The 20,555-nt window shown below is 41.2% G+C and overlaps 1 protein-coding gene across 2 annotated transcripts in view; it reads left to right on the forward strand.

Annotated features, from left to right (window-relative positions):
- Window positions 1–20,555, forward strand: part of LOC146856657 (lactoperoxidase-like) — a 1,363,087-nt gene that overhangs the window by 696,135 nt on the left and 646,397 nt on the right. For both annotated transcript variants that reach the window (XM_085654837.1, XM_085654836.1), the window contains exon 9: window positions 18,604–18,955. In XM_085654837.1, coding sequence (XP_085510963.1) covers window positions 18,604–18,955 — 352 coding nt within the window. The remainder of the gene's footprint in view (window positions 1–18,603; window positions 18,956–20,555) is intronic.

Consider the following 20,555-nt stretch of genomic DNA (forward strand, 5'->3'; position numbering starts at 1 on the left):
CATCTTATGCTACTGGGGTTCACCTTCGCTAAATGGGACATTGCTAAAGCATGGAAGGCTCCGAGGGCGCCCTTGGTATCCGTTTGAAAAAATGGCATGGATTTCTGTATTGGGTTAGAAATCCCTATCTTTGTGGCCAGTCGGTGCCCGCCTAGGCATTATAAAATTTGGCGGCGATGGGCAGAGTATCAAGGCCTGAAGTTGGAACCTGTTTCAGTAACCAGGCCCACAGAATTGGCGTCCCTCCCGTTATAGGGGATATGTAACATTGCCCAGTGGATGTAGGGGTACTGTGTCTAGACAGCTGTGAATGTTTCCTCTGGTGCTGCTTTTGGGTAGGCGCGAGTGCGATGGGGGGAGGTTTAGGGGGTTTGTTTCTCTTTATTTCTTTGGTTAATATTGCAACTGTATTGCTCTCAATTTGTCCTATTTTGCTCCAGAAAGTGTCAAAGTCATTTCTGTGTACATCTTCTTTGCATGAGTTGCTGGGTGGCAGTGCTCTGCACTATCTTTGTTATTTGGCAAATAAAATCTGTTTAAAAAAAAAAAAAAGAAGAGTTAGGGACACCTATCTTAGAAATGGCCTGATTAACCCAGAAAGGTGCAATCAACGTATTTGCCCTCCTACGTTTTAGCAGTTCAAACGGAGTGCGTCCAGTTGTAGCATGAGGAGAAATCCTCTAAATTTCCACCTTTTTCAAGATTTCCTCTTTCCAGTCCATACTATCTTGTTTAGCCATGGCAATTGTCTCTTTCAAAACTCGGTTGAAGCGTTCCACCATACCATTGCTCTCAGGATGATATCAAGCACACAATTTGTGTCTGATGGAACATTTAAGAAGAAATTCTTCCATCTCTTTGGAGATTAATTGAGTACCTTTGTCTGTCAGGATGACTCCAGGCAAGCCCTCCCTTCCAAACACTTCCCTGAGAAATGATATGATTTGTTTAGTGTTAATACTTCTGGTGACTTTGATTTCCGGCCACTTGGAATATGTCTATGAGAACTAAAACATAACTTTCACAACCATTACCTTGTATTGGCCGCAAAATGTCAAATGCAAGTTCCTGCCATGGCCCCTTAGGACGATCCCTGACAATCATAGGTTGAACTCTGGGTTTAAGACACTTCTCACTCATGCAATATCTTGCGAGCCGCTCCACCTGAAAATCCATACCTGGCTACCAATAGCTAAGTCTGAGTCTTTCTTTTGTTTTGGACATACCTTGATGTCCTTTATGGGCTAAATTTATAAGTTCCTGATGAAAAATGACAGGCTGAACCAATCTGGTTCATCGAAAAATGAGGCCTTCCCACTCAGACAATTCATCCTTCACATGCCAATATTTCGCACAATCACCTTTAACCTTCCTGTTCCATCCATCCTTGAGTAATGAAGCTAGCTCAAGACACTCTTTATCCAAGGCACACTCTTCACGCCATCTGCTTTCCTTCATACCATCACATTCAATATTACAAACCCATTAATTCCTGTCCTCATCAAGAACAGAATCACTTTCATCATGTGATACAAGTCTAGAAAGTGCATAGGCTATGCTATTCTTACTTACTAGAATGTACGCAACTTCAAAATCATATCCTTGAAGTGCAACCACCCACTTGGAAATTCTACCTTAAATGGCATCAATACCTTTCTTATTGAAAACTTGGCAAAAGGGTTGTGATCTGTCCGAACCACAAATTTCAAACACCACAAGAGACTCTTAAGTTTTTTCACAGAACAATGTACAACTAGGGCCTCTCTTTCTATTACAGAATATCGTAACTCAGCCCCTCTAAGGCTTCGTTAAAGAAATAAAATCACATTTTCGGTATCTCCATCTCTTTGTTGCAGGACAGATCACAGACCTTTCATACTGGCATCCGTGATGAGAACTGACTTCTTTGTTGGATCAAAGCTCTTCAATTTTGGAGGCTTTTTGAGCATTGCTTTGACTTCTTTAAACTCATTCTCACACTCATCAGTCCAAACAAAATCCACACCTTTACATAAAAGCTTATGCATATTCAGACACTTCTCAGCAAACCCCTTTATAAATTTGCTATAGTACTCAGCCATCCCAAGGAATTTAATTAATTCCTCTTTGTTGTTGGGAGAAGCTAAGTTTGGTATGGTGTTTAGTAACTCACTTTTGGGTTCAACACCTTGCCCTGAAATGGTGTGTCCTAAATAATCAATAGATGATCTCTTAAACTTGCATTTATCCAACCTGACAGTAAGATTGTTATCTTGAAACCTTCTAAGAACTTCCCTAAGTCTGGCATCAAGTTCTTCCTCATTCCTCCCATAAATAAGTACATCATCTTGGTATATTTTTACACCCAAAAGACCTTTTAATACTTTCTCCAGTGCTCTCTGAAACACCAAAGCTGCTGACACCAACCCAAAGGGTAATCGTATAAACCTATAAGTGCCAAAATGGGTGATGAAAGCAGTCAGTTCTTTGGAATCATCATCAAGTTTTTACTGGTGGTACACTGACTTAAGATCAACAGTGGAAAATACTTTGGCTCCTTGCAAAAGCATGAGCATATCAGAAATCTTTGGGAGGGGATATCTGTCAACAAGGACCTGTTTATTGAGCTCTCTCAAGTCAATGCATAAGCGAAGACTTCCATTGGATTTCCTGACGGCTACAACTGGCGCCAACCACTGGGTTCCTTCCACTTCCTCTATTATCCCCTCAGACTTAAGTTTCTCTAATTCACATTTCATTTCATCTCTCACAGAGATGGGGACATCACGTGCTTTTCCAGCTACCGGTAAAGCCCCAGAAACCAATCTTATTTTGTGAACATAACCTCTTAAACAACCTAACTCATCCCTGAAAACACTGGGAAATTGATCTTTGAGAGAAGTATTGAAATCACATTCAGAATTCTGTGTAGAAATGGCACTCACTAGAAAATTCTCCTTTAAAATAATAGGGGGGTCATTATTTGGATCTAACATCACCCCAAGGTCCCTCTGATGAAACCAACTTAAGATACTGTCTCCTTTATGCGAAACATACATTTTCCCTGACACAAATCTTCCACTGTATTCGATTAACCCACAAAAGTAACCCAGAAGTTTAATAGGTTCTCCACCATAGGCACTAGGCCTGATGTCAGCCTTGAGTAACTTCACATTATTAGACAGATTACTCACATGAAATTGTTTAGAAACAATAGTAATTTTCGCTCCAGAATCAAAAAGAACTTTTGTGGTTTTTCCTTCAACTGATATATCGTCCAAAGGACCCTTCTAGCGGTTATCATAAACTTGTGATACAATTTGTCCACAATCAAATTCCGAGCAGTCACCACTGTCACTATCATCAGAGATGACATACACCTTTTCTTTGTTTTTCTTTGCATTACATGCCGAGGTAAAGTGTCCTGTCTTTTTACAGTTCGCACATGTACTCTTGAACGCTGGGCATTTTTTATCATTGGCTAAATGACCCTCACTCCCACACCTTTAACACTTTGGTTGAAATTTAGATTTCATTTGTGAATTACTTCAATTTCCCTTTCACCAAACAAACACTGCTTTCTTTGATTTCACGTTTAGATATGATATCTACACATTTTAAGGAATGCTCAATCTGTTTTGCAATGGTAAGAACCTCATCGTGAGAAGGTTCATCCTTCTGCCATAAATCACTTCTGACCTTCTCAACATTACATTCCAACATAAATTGGTCCCTTATCCTCTCGTCAAGTAGTGCCCCAAACTTACATGAGGATGCCAATTTTCTTAAAGAAGTGACCTAATTCTCGACAGATTCTCCATCATTTTGTGTTCTGCAACCAAAATATCGTTCAAGAATGGTGCTTACTTTCGGTAAATAATGTTTGTCTAATTTCAAAATGTATATCTCATGTTTATTTAAACTCTGGTCATCAATGTCAGGCAAATGGTCAAAAACTTCCTGCCCTTCTGATCCAAGGCAATGCAGAAGAAGAGCGGTTCTTCTTTCTGCGCTGAGGTTTGCACCACATACCTTTGCGTACCTTTCAAAAACTTTCTTCCACTTTTGCCATTTAATTGGTGGATCACCCGGGGAAGAAAGGAGGAATGGAGGAGTTGCAACTTTTTGCATGGTAAACAAACAAGGAAATTATTACTAACCCCCTTTAAAAAAAATTACTTGTTCGTAGAGAGATGGCAGTACTTATTGGTGAAAACACTCAAAACGTGTAGCGAAAGTGGTGCGCAAAGAACAACCTTTGTTTCCGACGATGAAAGATTCCAGTAGAGCTGATTACAAACTTCCTCAAAAACAAGATGTCCGTCATGTTACGCACGCAGGATCAGGTGCGCAATGTAGCGTTGTGAAGGAAGGACTTTATTCCAGAAACAGAGACGTCATAACAGGAGCATAGAGGCTTGATGCAGGAGATCTTCACACTTGAATGATGCATCCGGGATCGAAAATGGAAGGAAGACGAATCTCCAGAACGAGCTCTGCAGGTGAGCCTTTTTTAGGGTTTGAAAATCAACAACTGTTTTACGCGTCCTATTTGAAACAAAACAAGGACGCGTGTACAGACATTGAGACAGTAAAAGTTAGATATTTATGGGTATTTCAATGGCAAAGAGTAAAGTAAAAAGTAAAAAAAATATTTTCACAAGCCGCCGATGCCCTCTATTAATGGAAGTCTTTGTAAATTTAAATATCAACAGCAGACAAACCTCCCAACCCTAAAAACAAACGGTGAGGTATCAAATTACAAATATTTGAATCTTCCAACTTGTGGCTAAAACAGCATTTGTACCAGAGCTTTACAAACCCCCGCGACGTGTGGCACATGCAATAGAGCCTGCACCGGAGTGTCACATTTCACAGAGGCGTGCAGCGAATGCTCACCAAATTTAAATCATGTGGATGTGTGGCACATGTAATAGAGCCTGCACCGGAGCCTCACAGTTTACAGAGGCGTGCAGTGAATGCTCACAGTTTTTAAATCATGTAAACCGCCGTCAGACCGCACAACCCAGAAAACACAGGAAGAGGTATAATCTGACTAATGCTATAAACTTCTTCAGAAACACACCCCGCACCGAAACCTCCCAGCCAAAAGAGGTGAGGCATGCGGCGAATGCTTTGAAAGTTTAAACTCAAGCTCTGAGAAGTTATTTTTAAGAATAAGCAGTTGTCCAGCGAAGCCAATAAATATTTATGAAAGTAAAAATGACTTACATGAAGATTGAAGTCTTTGGAAAGAAAAAGGGTGGCAAAGGCTTGTGAATTTTGTCTTGGAGATGTTGGAACTAAAATTGGTTTATCTTGCTGATGCCTAGAGATTCGCTCCGCAGCTGGTTGCCAGTGTAAAAATCAAGTAAATAGTACAATACTATAGAATGCTCTTTTGTCTCAGGCAAAGTTGACTGTAAATAGGAAAGAAATGCCAAAACTCACATTGAGGGTAGCCAGTGGCTGAAGTGGCCTGACCACTGCCATACTGGATGCTGTGGTGGGTGGTAACAAAACGTGAATGACACTATAGCAGACCAATGAATGAAGAAGACTGGTTGAAAGGCCCTCTAAGTTTGTAGATGTATTTTTAAAGATATTTTTAATAAAACAAAAAAAAACACACCAAAAAAAAACCTCTTCTACGCCAGACCTAAAACTAAAAAAGAAGCATTAGTCTGCATGTTGGATGAGTGAGATTACCAAGGTACAGGACGGGCTGCTCCATGAGGTACAGGGTCAGAACTGATTTGCAATGGGTGGGCGTCTGGCTAGAGTGGATAAAGTTAGCACGTTCCTAAATAGGAAAATGTCTTTCGTTTTGCACTCAATCTCAGAGATATGGTCTCTTTTGTGAAATTAAACTCAGGTAAATCGAAGTTTATTCAAGCATAACTTGGGTTTATTAATCGTTGTTCGAAATTAATGAAGTCAAAGAATTGTATTCATTCTTTATCAATGCATCATTTATCCAACTGCCCAATGCATTTCGGGCTTTTTAAGCCCTTCTTCAGGGGAGGTACTCTGAAAGGATGAGGTATAGGGTTCAGTATATACATACATTTTATAAACACTCAATAGAAAAGAAAAATCTTTGCCCAAACAATTATGTTTATACAGTAGATGTTGGTTGTAACAAACACAATCATGTTAAAACAGTATTAAAAATAATGCGTTCGTGATTGGTAGAAAAACACAATACCAGTGTTGGTAATTACCAAAATAGAGGCGCGCTACACATCATGGTAATTAGAAAATATCCACTTGCTTAACATGTCAGAACAACATAATGTGGTGTGCATTTAACAAAATCGTAAGAAAAAGTAAAGCCAAAATGGACCAGGAAAGTTTGGATGGTAGTATAGGTGAAAAAAGTGAATGAAATGAATGAATGAAAATGCCATGTAGGACAAAATAATGTGGTGTGCTTTTGCCAAAATTGTGAGAAAAAGTAAAGACGAAATAAAAAAGAAAGAAAAATCTAGATGGTGGTATAAGTAGCGAAAATACATACAGCGTGGGACCTTTAAAAAAGCTTAATCAATTTTTGACAAGTAACGGTAGATCAAACTTACAGTTGGTAATGGTGGTGTATAGGTTCTCCTGAAACCGGGAGAATCAAGTCGGAAACGCTGCGGTAAGTGTAATGAATCGTAATCATGTGATATATAGACACGTGATGGGGAAAAATGCGGGAAAAGGAGAACTACAAAGAAGACAGACTTGTAGTTCCAAGAGGTCAATAAAGTTTGATGAAACTGCATGTACAAACAATATCGTGGTCAACAAAATGAGTACGGTTAATTCTGTAAAGGAATTCGGCCAAAAGTAAAATGGAAAGGACAGCGTGTGAAACTGAAGAAACACGTATAATTTGAATAATTCTAAGGAGAAGCGAGAGTTCAAAAAGTTGTAAAATAGTGCCAAATCATGGTGCTTGTTAGGGGGCATCAATGTAGTTGTACAAGGGTGCACGTGTATATGAAAAAATTCGTAAATAAGATAAAATAACTGTAAGGTTCAACATGAACTGTAAAGTTACACAAGGTAATAGGGTATCAACATAAACTGTGAAGTTACACAAGGTAATAGGGTATCACAAGCCGGGTGAAAGTTCAAATCTCCATTTTAAGGTGAATAGAGAAGACCTTAGTTACAGAAAACATCCCAGATCATAACGTTCGTTGAGACCTTTCGGATGTATGGAATTCAGCTTATGGATCCAAAATGTTTCTCTTTGTAATAGATATTTACTATTATCTCGTCCCCTCAGCTGGGGAATCTGTTCAAGAACTAGAAATCGCAATTGGCAGATGTTATGCTGATGAAAATGAGTTGCAATTGGTGATTTCGCCTGTTTGGTACGTATATTGCTTTTGTGTTCATTAATCCGTATACGGATTTTTCTCTCAGTTTTGCCCACATAAACCAAACCACATGGACATTTCAACATGTAGATGAGATTCTGACTGTTACATGTGGCTGTAACCTTGAGTTTAATCGTGTTGCCTTGTGAAGGGTGTTGGATGTTGGTACCTTTAATGATAGAGTTGCAATTACCACAGTTAAGACATGGTAAAGTACCTTTAAAGATGCTGGTAGTAGGTTCATCAGCTTTGGACAATATTTGTTTGAAATTGCGTGATCTTTGGTATGCAAATCTAGGTGATATTTCAAAAATGTTATTGAAATCCATTTCCATGCTTAACATAGGCCAATACCTGAGGATGGTTTTTTTTATGTTGGAACTTTGTGTAGAAAATTTTGACACAAATGTCATTCGTTGATCTGAAGTTTTTGGTGGTTTGGGTGAAAGAAGCATTTGTCGGGTAGACTTGTTAGACTTCAAAATGGCGTTGTCAAGAACTTTGGTAGGATATTTTCGTTGTTCAAATTTGAAAATGCAAGCTGATTTGCTTGATTCAAACAATTCATTGGTGCTTGAGATTCTTTTCAATCGTAGTAGTTGTGAGTAGGGCAAGTGATTCTTGAGAGATGGTTGGTGGAAACTATGAAAGTGCAGAAGGTTATTGCGGTCAGTAGGTTTAGTGTAAACTTCAGTGGTGAGGTGTCCTTGATGTAATGTGACCTTGGTATCCAGGAATGTTATCGATTCTTTGTTTATACAGTGAGTGAATTGAATTCGTTGGTCAACTGTATTGAGTGATTCAATTAGTGATTCCAGATGATTAATTGGGCCATTCCATAAGATAAAAATGTCATCAATGTATCTTTTATAAAGGGTAAGATGTTGGGTCCACTCGTGTTTGGAAAGTATGTTGTCCATTTCAAAACGGTGCATGAAAAGGTTCGCGTATGTTGGGGCGGCACAATTGCCCATGGAAGTTCCGGAGCATTGAATGTAAATTGTTCCTGCCCATTCAAAGTAACTGTGGTAAAGGGTGAAATGCATAAGTTCCATCAGAAATACTTTGAGATTCTCTGGTTTGTCTGTGGTCATTAGAAATGACTCGATTGCCTCAATGCCTTTATCATGGGGTATAGAGGTGTAAAGTGAGTTTACATCAATGGTACATAGGACGGTTTCCATGGTTATCATATCTCGAATAGACTCCAGGATGTTGAGAAAATCAGTGGTGTCCTTGATGTAGGTCGTCATTGACTGAACAGAAGCTTGTAGATGTTTATCCAAATATTTCCCTACAGGTTCATGTAGCGAGTTCACTGTAGACACAATGGGTCTGAATGGCGGTCTTGTGGCGTTTTTGTGCATTTTGGGGAGCATATAGATATAGGGTGTAGATGGGTTGCTTTTAATCAGATATGTTTTGTCTTCATCGTTGATAACTCCCTGTTCTAAAGCCGTGTTAACGATAGCTTTTAGCACAATCATAAAATCATTGGTTGGATCCGTTGGGGTAGGCATGTATGTTTCTGAATTGTTGACGTGGTCATTAACGTTTTTAGTGTAAAAGATGGTATCCATAATGACCAGTGCTCCACCTTTGTCGGCTTGACGTATGGTAATCTCTGGTTTGTTTGCTAATTCTTTTAAGGCGTGTTGTTCTTTTTTGGTTGTGTTAGAATATGCCTTTTTGTTGTGGTAGCCAATTTTCTTGAGTTCTTTATTAACGATTGTTTCGTAGGCATCCAATACTTTGTGACTCATGGGTGCTGTAAAGGTGCTTCTGTTGCGAAGTCCCATTAGGGTATTCTTCCGTGGTACATCTGGAATGTTAAGGATGTTTCGAAAATAGTGTTTAAGTCTCAGTAGACGCATGAATTTAAAGAAACTTATGTCAGTTTCTAATTGATTAGAATGGTAAGTGGGAACAAAGGAGGTTCCTTTTTTGAAGTGTAGCAGTCTGGAGTCGTGTGAGATTGTAAGAGGAGATGTTTATCACAAGGTTTTCTGACTGCGCGTGCTCTTGGCCACTGATTTTGTTGATGTTTTTCCTCCTGGATCTCCGGGTGGCCTTGTGCCTGCCTCTAAAAAATGAGATTGTCCCGAACTGCTGGTTGTTGGGCCCTCACTGGCTGTATACTGTGGGTCTCCTGTCTCTGTTGATCTAAGATTTGGCTGTGAAGTTTGAGGTGTTCTGGTTGTCTTATCTCTACTGGATGAGTCATCGGAAGATGTAGTATCTATGTCCGATCTTTGTCCTGTGTGTTGACGTTGTTGTCTTTTGTAAACATAGGCTTCTGCCCATGTGTAGACCTCTCCTAATTTATAATCCGTACTGTCACGCTTACATTTTCGTGTTTTCCTTTCGTTAATCTCTTTAGTATATTCGTCAAGTTGTTTGTTAAGATCTGCGAGTGTTGCATTCCAATCAATGTCAGAGATTTTACTGGAAATTTCTTCACGGAGTTCATCAATTTCTTTCTGAAGGTCTACAAGAAGTTTAGATAACTCTTCTACTATTAATAGTATTAGATCCAGTGAACACTTATTGAGTATTGCTTCCCATTTTTCTGTGAACCGTGGATTGTTTTTGCATAGAGTCGATTTGAGGGCTATTCTTAACCCTCTTGGGATCCTTTGTACCTTGTGGTAACGTATTAATGTGCTTGCATGAAGCTTTTGGTTGATGGCTCGTTTGGAGGTATATAGTAACTGTCTGATGTTAGATTAAACAGTTGTAGTACTGTGACTGGACCCTGTGGTATCCTCAAAGAGTGCATAAATGCGTTGAGTTTCTTCATTGGTATACGTGAACGTTTGTGTTCTTCCTTCAGAGGTGTTCTCTTCTTCATCCATTTGTGTGTTGGTGCGCTTTCTGTGTCACTCAGGAAAGGGGACTCATATGAAAGGCTTAAACGTCTGGCTAGAGTAACACAGTGGGCAACATACAAAAGGCTGGCATGCCACGTGAGCGACTGTCACTGGTTAGACTATTTGCAGGCATTCATCCTATTACATTGTGGGTGTTTGATTGCCAGTAGTATGCCTGCAAACTTGAGAGTTGTGCAACTTTCCAAGTCTACTGTGGCCAATGTTGGTGAATTAAAAAAAATAGTAAATTTACACCCACTCAAGGAATGGTTCTGTAGGTGTCGATTTGCTACTATTTTGAAAAACCGGTCACTATATATATATTTGGGTTCCTAATCCAAAAGATGAACAAGTTAAAACCTCTTGGTGAAATTAGTCAGATGAGAAAAAACAAAAGAGACATAGCAAACCTGTCAGAACCCCTTTCAGAGGGCCACGGGGCAACAGGAGCTTCTCGGCCCAACCGTGGAGCTTTAGGCTTTTTACTCCTGATGTCCAGAGGCCTGATCTGCTATGGATCCCCTCAACTGGGCCAAATACCCCTTCTGCACTTGACTCTTAATGGTAGCTGTTGTCGAGCAGTCAAGGCTCCCTCAGGGGGCATGTAGATATAAGTCAGTGGAACAACTCATAACTCAAAATACAAACAGATTGAACAATAAATCAATGTCCAGCCAAATGCTTGCTTTTATAAGAAAAAGTAGTATTTTATTTCTAATTCTACACTTGCAAAAGAATACGACATTTGGAAGCAACCACACAATTCGCATTGAGGTCTGCCTTTATTAGCGGTCAGGCAAATCCCTGTCCCACTCTCCTTCGTGTAATGTGTCCAGGGTTATTACCCATTCACTTGTGTCTTCATCAGGAAATGTAAAATATTAGGCTGTACTCAAGAGCTCTTCCTTCTGACCTTTGAGGAACTTAGCCAGAAGTGTCTATAGTGCTGCAGCACCGTTAGCTGCAAGTTCCCTGGTGCCCCAAATGCCCAATTTCAGTCTTACCCTCTCTGGTGGTATGGCAATGTTCAGCGGTGTAGTGAGTGCCCTCTCCCCGGGTGCTCCCCAGACTGGATCCTGTAGGGCAAAGTCAGGCCGCCCTTGATGGACGTTGCGAAGGCTCTTCCTGTCGAACAACATTGCCGGTCAGTTTTCAGAGATGGGACCTGCTCCTGCTTGGCAGACACAAGCGTTAAGTTGCTCTTCCCCCTATCGGGAGGGAAGGTGTGGCTGCTGGTGTGATCCTCAAACTCCCAACCAGAGCTCCATCGAGGGTGCAATGCCCTCTGCAGCCTCTCAGCCAACCTTGATGATTTCATCATAAGCAGATCACAGCGTGTGGGCTCGACCTGCTGGTCACAGCAGTTCTTTTTCGTTCCTAGGCAACTAAGTGAACTCTAGGTCAAAGTGGTACTGGCAGCCCCTCCTGGTATACGGGGTTGCTGTGGTACTCACAATTAGGGTGCAGACTCTCCTTAGAGGGCCGCCCTTCCTACGGTGGTCCCTGCTGGCATACGGTGTTGTTGATCTATGCAGTCAAAGGTCCTACAAACCTGGCCGAAACTTCATTCACCGGTGACCCCCGCTTGCATACAGGGTCAACGCAGTGTGAAAATATGGCTTGGTGCTTCCAGCCCAGCGCTTCCAATACTGCTCAGAACAACAAAGCCCTCTCCTGGCATACAAGGGTCGCAGAGCCGATACTGCACATGGGCAACGGCTCAATTGGTGCGCGCCCTCACACCTTGGTCAGGGACTCCTTGTGCAGAGATCCCCACTGGACCTCTTCCCTCCAGAGCTCTTCTCCCCCTCACAGGGCATACTGGTCTTGGCAAGCACAGCAGGTGATTGTGCTCCAGGGCGGGTAACTTTGATCTCCTGGGTAATGTCCCCTCATCCAGCAGGGAGACTAGATACCTTTACCCCGGTTCTGGTCACAGACAGAAGTCGTGCAGAGCATCCCTTCTGCTTGGCAGATGACACGTTTTTGGGGATTAAACCTCCCCTTCTTATTGTCCTTTTCCACACACCAAATGTAATTTAGTGTCTGAATCTTTGAAGTTTTATGTTGGAGTTCTGCTTCTTTAGAAGTGGGTTATTTGCCTTTTCATCTTCCTTCACGAAAGTAGTCTGTTACAATAGGCATGGCTCCGAAGCTGTCCACAAGATGTCCACAACATAATTCATGGGATAGCCACAGTGATGTGTATCAAAAGGTTAATCCCAGAGCTCCACCCCTACTCTTTATGATTTTACCAGCCCCATCTCCCTTCCTGAGATGGGTCTTGACCCCTTCCCTGTATCTATCACTGAATGAAAAAGAGCAGTCTTTTGAGATGTAAAGGGAAACTCTACCCAGCTCACAAGAATGCAGCAATCCACATATATGTCTGGGGTGATTCCTCTCCTCCTCATGTCTTCACCAGGCAAGCCTGAGCTTCCCCAAATGGAACCCAGAGCCCTCCATACCACGTACCCTTGCAGGCACATTTACTCAATGAACTCTCTCAGCACTCATAGGGGTATATTTACAATCCACTGCAGCACTTTTACGCCGCCGGAATGTCACTTTTGTGACGCTCCGGAGGCGCAGTGTGCTGGCCCATATTTACAAGGCCACGGAAAGCCACCCTGTGTGGTTTGTCATTGCCTTGTAATTATGTAGTAAGGCAATGCCTCACTCTGCGTGGAAGGAGCGTTCCATTTGTGAATGAATGAATGAATTCGTTTTTATTTTTATTGCACAGTTACTTAAAACCATTTGCAATATGACTTACATACAATTAAAAAAAGAGTTAGAACAACAATTGTTTAAAAAAAATGTCTTCCATGTGTGTTGCTGTTGGTGTTCCCACACAACACCCCTGATGTTTGACACTACTCCAGTTTTATAACATAGCCTAAATCTTGGCAGCACCAAAACTAACTCCTTCCCAAAGCAGGCTCAACGACGAGGAATGTTTACATTTCTCCTAATTCTGCAGCACATATAGTACAAGGAAATCACCTCCTTTGATTCTTTCATGCCAACAACACAGGCACCCTTGCACCATGGTTCATAGGTGCCTGAGTTGACGCTCTGCTGCAGTTTGTGCGCTGGCAGAAAGTACAGGAATTCGCAATATCTTGTGGATACATCGCATTCCTCTTGTTTCTTTTGACAGGGCAGCGCAGCTAGAAGGCTTGTGGTGCTGCCCTATGTCAAAATATTGTAAATATGCTCCTTTCTATTCAGCACTAATACCTCAGCATTGTACCCTTACGCGTACCCATGCATTCAGCACACAATCGGTCGGTGCGCACTGTTCAGCACTTCAGTTTTCCTATCTTTAACCAGGGTGTGTTATTGCAACACACGCACTGCCAGCACTCACACTTAATATGTGGCTGCACAACTCATAATCCTTCATGTATTGTACTTCACGTAAGCACACATACACCCAGTACATGTTTTATCAACACATTTACTCAAGGGCATAGTGAACCACCCACTATACCAGCTTAGGCGGGGGTGCTACTGCAGCAGATAATATTGTTTTGTGGCTTTCCTTAAAATGTAACTTTGGCTCGCTGGTCGTTGCAAGTCAGAAATTAAAACTAATGAATTTCGCAAGAATAAACTGTTTTAATAGCTGTGAGATATGGGAGCTCCCTCTTCACATTCTGCAGCTAGGTGGGCGCATCTTTTTGTGTTATGCCACTTCAGTAATGGCAGTCAATGGTTGTGGTGAATTAGCAAAGCAATGCGAGGACGTTTCCAACACTGCTTGCTGCACCTTCAAGAGCACTTACAGTTCCCCACTCTGTAGAAGAACTGTTTCACAATCTAATGCAATCTAGTTTGTGTGTCTGTGGAGCCTGGTAGAAAGGCTCCTTCTGTTACCCTTGCTGTCTGGGTATTTAAATTATATGCAGTTATTTAATGTTTCTTTGCTTTAAACCAGTTGAGCCATAGTTGGGTAAGGGTAACCAATGTAGAAGAATGAAAGCCTAAAACGGAGACAGATAGAAAGACAAAATATGAAAATGAGAAATAAATAAATGTTAGAGGCCTATGGGGTGAGACAGCTCAAAGAAAGCATTTAAAATTCAGAGAATGAAGGAAAGAAAAAGGAAGCATGTAGTAAAGAGGGTACAAATGGACACAGGGAAAAAGGAAAACAGATGTAAAGGAAGAAAAGAAAGAATGATGGGTGGAAAGAAGAAACAGAAATATCAAAGAAATAAAAAAGAGTAAAGCAACAGAGAAAGGGAAAGCAGATAAATAAATAAAATGAAAGAACAAAGAAGAAATGTGAGATGAAAGGATGAGCTACTGAAGGAAAGAACAGAAAAAAAGAATTAAAGGAACTCAACAAGACAAGATGCAAAGACGGTGTGAAAGAATTCCAGGACCAATATAACAATAAACAGATATAAAGAAGAACAGAAAACTAGAAAAAGGACTGATGGATTGGGGGAAAGTATAGACAGAAAGAAAGAGGGAAATAAAGAATGAAACACACATAAAAATAAAAAACAGATGACGGAAAGAAGGAAATAAAGTAGCATAAAAAGAAAGAAATACGATGAATGAATGAATGAGAGAAATTGGTCAATACAGGTAAATATGTTGTTTTTAGCCAAATTCCGTTAAAATCATGCTATAATAGTCATCATTGTGCATCATTGTCTGCAAAGTCCACAGAGGTACAAGTCTGCATGACACTTCAAAGGAAGAATTGGGATTGCTCACGTTACTTGTGCATTTATTGCTATATATGGGTCAAAGTGAGGGGTATTTTTTTTCCCAGCTACTCCCTTGCATGCACTTCATTGCATTACAAATCTCCTGTACTGTATTCTTCCCAGGCATACATTCACCCAGTATATGTACTAACCATAAATGTACTGCATAGTACTGCTCCATCCTTGTAAGGTACCCTTCCTAGGAACACATACCATCAATAAACGCAAACCCACTACTTCTGCGGCACAGCACTCCACATCTACCTGAAGTAGGCCAACTGTGAGTTAAGGACACAACAGCAGAACGTTTTAAAAATGTGAGCGAGCCTGTAGGCCTGACTCCAGCATCACAGGGTAAAAAGATCCTGTTCACTGCTACTGATCACTATACGATATGCAGCCACAACCACGCTTGTGATGCTTAACTCTTGGTGAAGGCAGTAGCCTTCCACCACTATGAGATAATCTCTTTAGGTGCCCCTCCCTGTCCAACAAGACCCCAATCCTTGAGACAGGCCTATGTCATGGCTCACATGCATGTTCGGGTTCACCTATGACAAAATAAATCAGCATTAGGGATCCAGACAGCAGTACAATTGGGCACTGAGGGGAGGGGTACACGTCTCTTACCATGCAGAGAACGTTTTTGTCTCAATAAGACCCAACTCAGGACCCCCGTGCCAATTATCAAACCAAAAATGCATTTCAGAGGTGTCACATCCTAAATGCCCCTGCTGAAGCTACTCCCCTGCCCATCCACATGGATCTGGTAGTTCTCCCTGGGAACCTATGACTATGGCTACTTACAATACAATGGCCCGGAGCCAGTCCCTGCCCTGGGAACAATTTTTGTAAATGTATTTTCACTCCACAATCTCTTCTTCATCTTTTCTACAAGAAGCCTTGATGATAGAGTTGTCTAATCGGTGTGCGTGAGCAGGATTCCATCTCATCACCTTTTATAAATCATTATATCAAGTGACTGATGGCCACATGTACTAAACCTGATTCCTAAATAGAGGAGGATGCGGAGGGCAAACTAAAAGGGCAAGCTGAGATAAGCTCTGTCTCTCTCTCTCTCTCTCTCTCTCTCTCTCTCTCTCTCTCTCTCTCTCTCCCTCTCTCCCCTGTTCACATGGAAAAATCACTGCTTAGTCTTATAAACCTTTTCACACAAAAAGCAGACCTGACTTAAGGCCAAAGACCCAACTATCAAGCTGAGAATGCATTTATTTGAGGTAAATCGCACCCCGAACACCTCTGAATCTATGCCCGAAGGCTATTGAAGTGCAATTAGTGTGAGTAAAGCTTCTAAATATGTTTTTAATTGTGTATAAATGCAGTTTCTAGTAATTAATGAAGGTGTAGCTGCCAACGTTGTACAAGGCCTAAATGTGGCACCTTAAACCCCCCACTTCAGAACACTCTCTGGACCTGCAGAACATTGGACCTGTTGTCTTTGACTTAAGAGGAGCCATGTGAAACTGGACCTGCTCCCTCTTGTAACTAGGAAAAAGAGGTGGACTTTAAGGGTCAATTGGCCAACCTCCTGTGTTTTCGCCTGGGAGGTATTTCACATCTTGCTCACACCTATTCAAAGCTGATAACAAGCTGAGAGCTGGCAGATGCTTACGCTAATTAGCCACCTAACAGTTCAGTGAGACAAAGGGTAACTTTCTAAAAGTTACTTTTCATAATATTTTTCAAAACTCAGACTTCACCATTGAGTTGGAGTTTAATGATTTAAAAATAGTGGTTTCATTATTTTTCCAACTGGTACTTTTCCAGAATTAGCAGTATTAGTATTTTAACCTAGATTCTGGATTTCTTCATAACACAGGTAGGCCTGTTACAGTGAAATAGGTGTGTGGGTCTTGTTACTGCAGTGACATGCTAACATTAATGTTCTACAAGTCCCACTTTTATTAACCATGTACTCTACCTTGTGCTCTACAAGGAGTATATAGGAGTGACTTGTTAATATTTAGAAGAGATGCTTCTACCTGTCAAAAAGTAGTCACACTGCAGGTGTTACACTCCAGCAGTAAGGTTTCACAGGGTAGACCTGTAGCCATATTTGCATTGCCACTATAGTGGATGGTACACAAGGTGCTGCTGTCCACAAGTAACATTTAAATTCTGGGCCTCTGGGTACACTTCCTACACCATATTAGGTACTTACAGGCAGGTTAGATATGCTGGTTAGGAATAAACCAATGTAACCATGTTTAAAGGGGCAGCACTGGCGCTCTAAGTCTGGGTAGCGGGGTAAAGGGCACAGAGCTCTAAAGCCAGCAAAACAGATAGGGCAAATATCTCGGGTGACCACACAGATAAAGGCAGGTTTTCTACAGTTGGCTCACAATTAAAACTCTCCTTGAAACCTCAAACTAAACATCAAATCTTCTCACTCATGTCAGACTGCTAATGGTAAACCTACCGACCAAGCACAAACATCAGGATTGCATCTAAACCAATGTCTGAAAGATGGTGAGCATGTGCAAGCACCACTGTGTCTCTTTGGGCAGGATGTACGACACGCAAAATAGCACATCGTAAATTGCGAGTCTTTTGTGACTCGCAATTTGCAATTTACAAGGCGCTAGTTTGCATGTACAACAGTGTGTTTAACACTGTTTGCAATTCCCAATGGGGTCGCAAATTGCGAGCCTCGTGAATATTACTGAGCCTCTCGTTTTTTGAGAGCCCATTGGGAATGACAGGCCCTCCCAGAGATGGTGGCCTGCTGGCTCAGCAGACCACCATATCTGGGATTGCTTTTAAATAAAGCAGCTTTTTTTTAAATGCAGCCTGTTTTCCTTAAAGGAAAACGGGATGCATTTAAAAAAAAAAAAAATGAAACGTTTTCGTTTAATTTCTTTGACATTTCTCAATTTCACTCGAGAAATTAAACTCAGACAGAAGTTTATCCTACAAGATTGGGGCACCCCTCCAATGCTCACACCTGGCACCAAATACTTCTTACTAATTAATTACACTATGCCAACCATGCACAGCAAATGACGTAGCCACTAACTTGACCATTTGAAGCACTTAAGCCCCTTCCGAGTTACGAGGGGCAATATAAACGCTACTACAATTCCTTACATAGGGTTTTTTTTCTTGTGAAAAGGTTTAAGTACTCGATTTGTCTCTTGCACAAGCAGCTATGACAGTCCATGATGCACCTACCTGACCTGCAATGAGCCCCCATGTGCAGAATTCTGTTCCATACTACCCTTCTTCTCTAAATGCTGCTAATGGAGATGAGATGGTCTGTGGTGAGGTATTGAGCAGCAATGGGCTGGGTGAAGTACACAGAGTTGTCAATAGACCCATATTGATAACAGTACTGCTAAAGAGAGTGACTAATACAGCTGGTTGTGGGTGAGTCAAACGTGCAGTACATGTAGAATTTAAATTGCCAGTAGACAGAAAGATTGAAATCAATATTGCCGTTGGACATAATGCCAAGATATAGAAATGTGAATGTTCCTGAAATAGAAGTTACTATTAAAGTGGAAGGCTGTTGGGACAGGTAATTCCTTAGCACGGAAGATACAAGGGGATGCTGTTCTCAATTAAAACACAATGTAAGGATAGTTGCTGTTTTATTGCTAATTAGCTCACTCTATAATTTTTACTGTTTTACAGATACCTCCCAATGACCCATCTAGAAACGGACCACGGAAATGTATACAGTTCATCCGCACAGGCCCCGCCTGTCCTACCAACTCAGTGGTCCGCGAGCAGATCAATGGAGTGACATCATTTCTTGATGCAAGCACCGTCTATGGAAGTGAGGACTGCCAAGTTCGAACGCTAAGAGACACAACAAGCCAGCGAGGCCTGCTGTTGGTTAACAAATGGGTTTCTGATAAAGGTCGAGCGTTTTTACCCTACGTTAATGACACAAAGAATTTTTGTGAACCGGGTATCTCGTGTTTATCTGCTAACCCATGTCCATTGCTCAACTTGGAACACAATGTCTCTTGTTTCATTGGTGGTAAGTAATAATCCTATTAATAATCTCAAAGATTATTTGATTTTGTAATATACAATGAAGTGATGTAAACAGGCCATTTCTAGTGCTGGCCTATATCTCTTGTATGCTCCAATCAGGGCTTAGCACTCCTGTGTAGGTCTTTATAAAGAACAGTTTTTTGTTTGCTAGGAGAGAACTGTCTGCAGGGGAGGACTGGATCAGGTGTATGGCAGATCCTTAAACATTCGATTTAAAGAAGAGAAATGGAGGTTTATAGAAGATTACATTGGGTTGAAATTGATTACATGGATGGAAACAAGGCACACATGATCGCCAAAGTGGGCGGTGTTCAGCTGTGTGTCTTGTTGGGGGCAAGAGGTAGCCCCACTTCAAATAGTTGTTGTTAGTTCCAGTGGCATTTGGGCATGCCACATCACCATTCTGCATGCATTCTTGGAATACTTGGATAAATATCAGAAAACAATGAATACTTGGTGTGCATCCCACCCCCTATGATTGATAGATCCTTAAACATGTCAGAGGAGAATAAATCTATTAGTCATACCATAGCTCTACAGTGGCAGGATGCATGCACACTCACAAAAAATGACTTGCATATTGTCAACGTAGATATTTGAAGCTCTTAGACGTACGTAGGAGGAGAAGTTGGAGGTTCATTGACTGATGACGGGATATGACATTTTATTGTTCGACGACCAAGGATTGCAGGTAGCAGGACTCGAGTACAGTTATTTCAAAATGTTACATGAATGGCAATTCGTCTCCTCACAGGTTGTATCTGGCTAACATGATTCTGGATTCAAAGTATTGGAGATGCAGGTAGGTGTATTTTGACTTCCCATACATCCTCTAGTCTTGTCCAACCCATGACTCTGCTAGTCAAAAATATGGGTATCCATACGATCATCCTCTGGATGCCATTTTGGGGTGTGAACCCTTTTTTGGCATGCTATACAACATTTCCGATGTTCCCGGTGTAAAAAAATGAATTATTTATAGGGATTGGTGACTACCCGCCTCAAGAAATAACTCCAAACCTGATCGTGGTGAACCCTTAAATTCACTAAATTGACCTTATTTTAACTCCCTAGTAGCTATAGCACAAAGCAAAATGGCTTACCATTCCTAATTTTTAGTGTTACACTGAAATCTAGTTTGAGGCAGTCACTACACCCCTAAAAAACCCAGCAACAGAAGACTTGTAGGTCAAAAGCAGGGTTTTCCAGCAACCAGACAGTAGATATACAAGTATTGTCTTGGCATCCTGTTGTTTTTTCATTTCAAGTGCACCCCAAGTTTTATATGTAAACCCATTTAGACCTTTCAAGTAGGATTTGATACTCGAGCAAGATTTGCCACTTTAACGTCACACAGGATGCCCCAGCCCCCACCCTTTTGCTGAGTTTTAAAGAGTCATACCTGTCCATTCAGGTTGAGCTGTCAGTCACAGTGACATATCTTGTAGCTCATGGGAGGAGTTTTACACCTCTTTCACACTTATTCAAATGCTGTGAGAAGTTGGAGAACAAATGTAAATTCCCCTCCAGGAACTTAGACACGGAAAGCTAACTTTTTAAATGTGACTTTTTGTCAATGTTTA

Source organism: Triturus cristatus, chromosome 4_1 (genome assembly GCF_964204655.1).
Source record: "Triturus cristatus chromosome 4_1, aTriCri1.1, whole genome shotgun sequence".
NCBI lineage: Eukaryota > Metazoa > Chordata > Amphibia > Caudata > Salamandridae > Triturus > Triturus cristatus.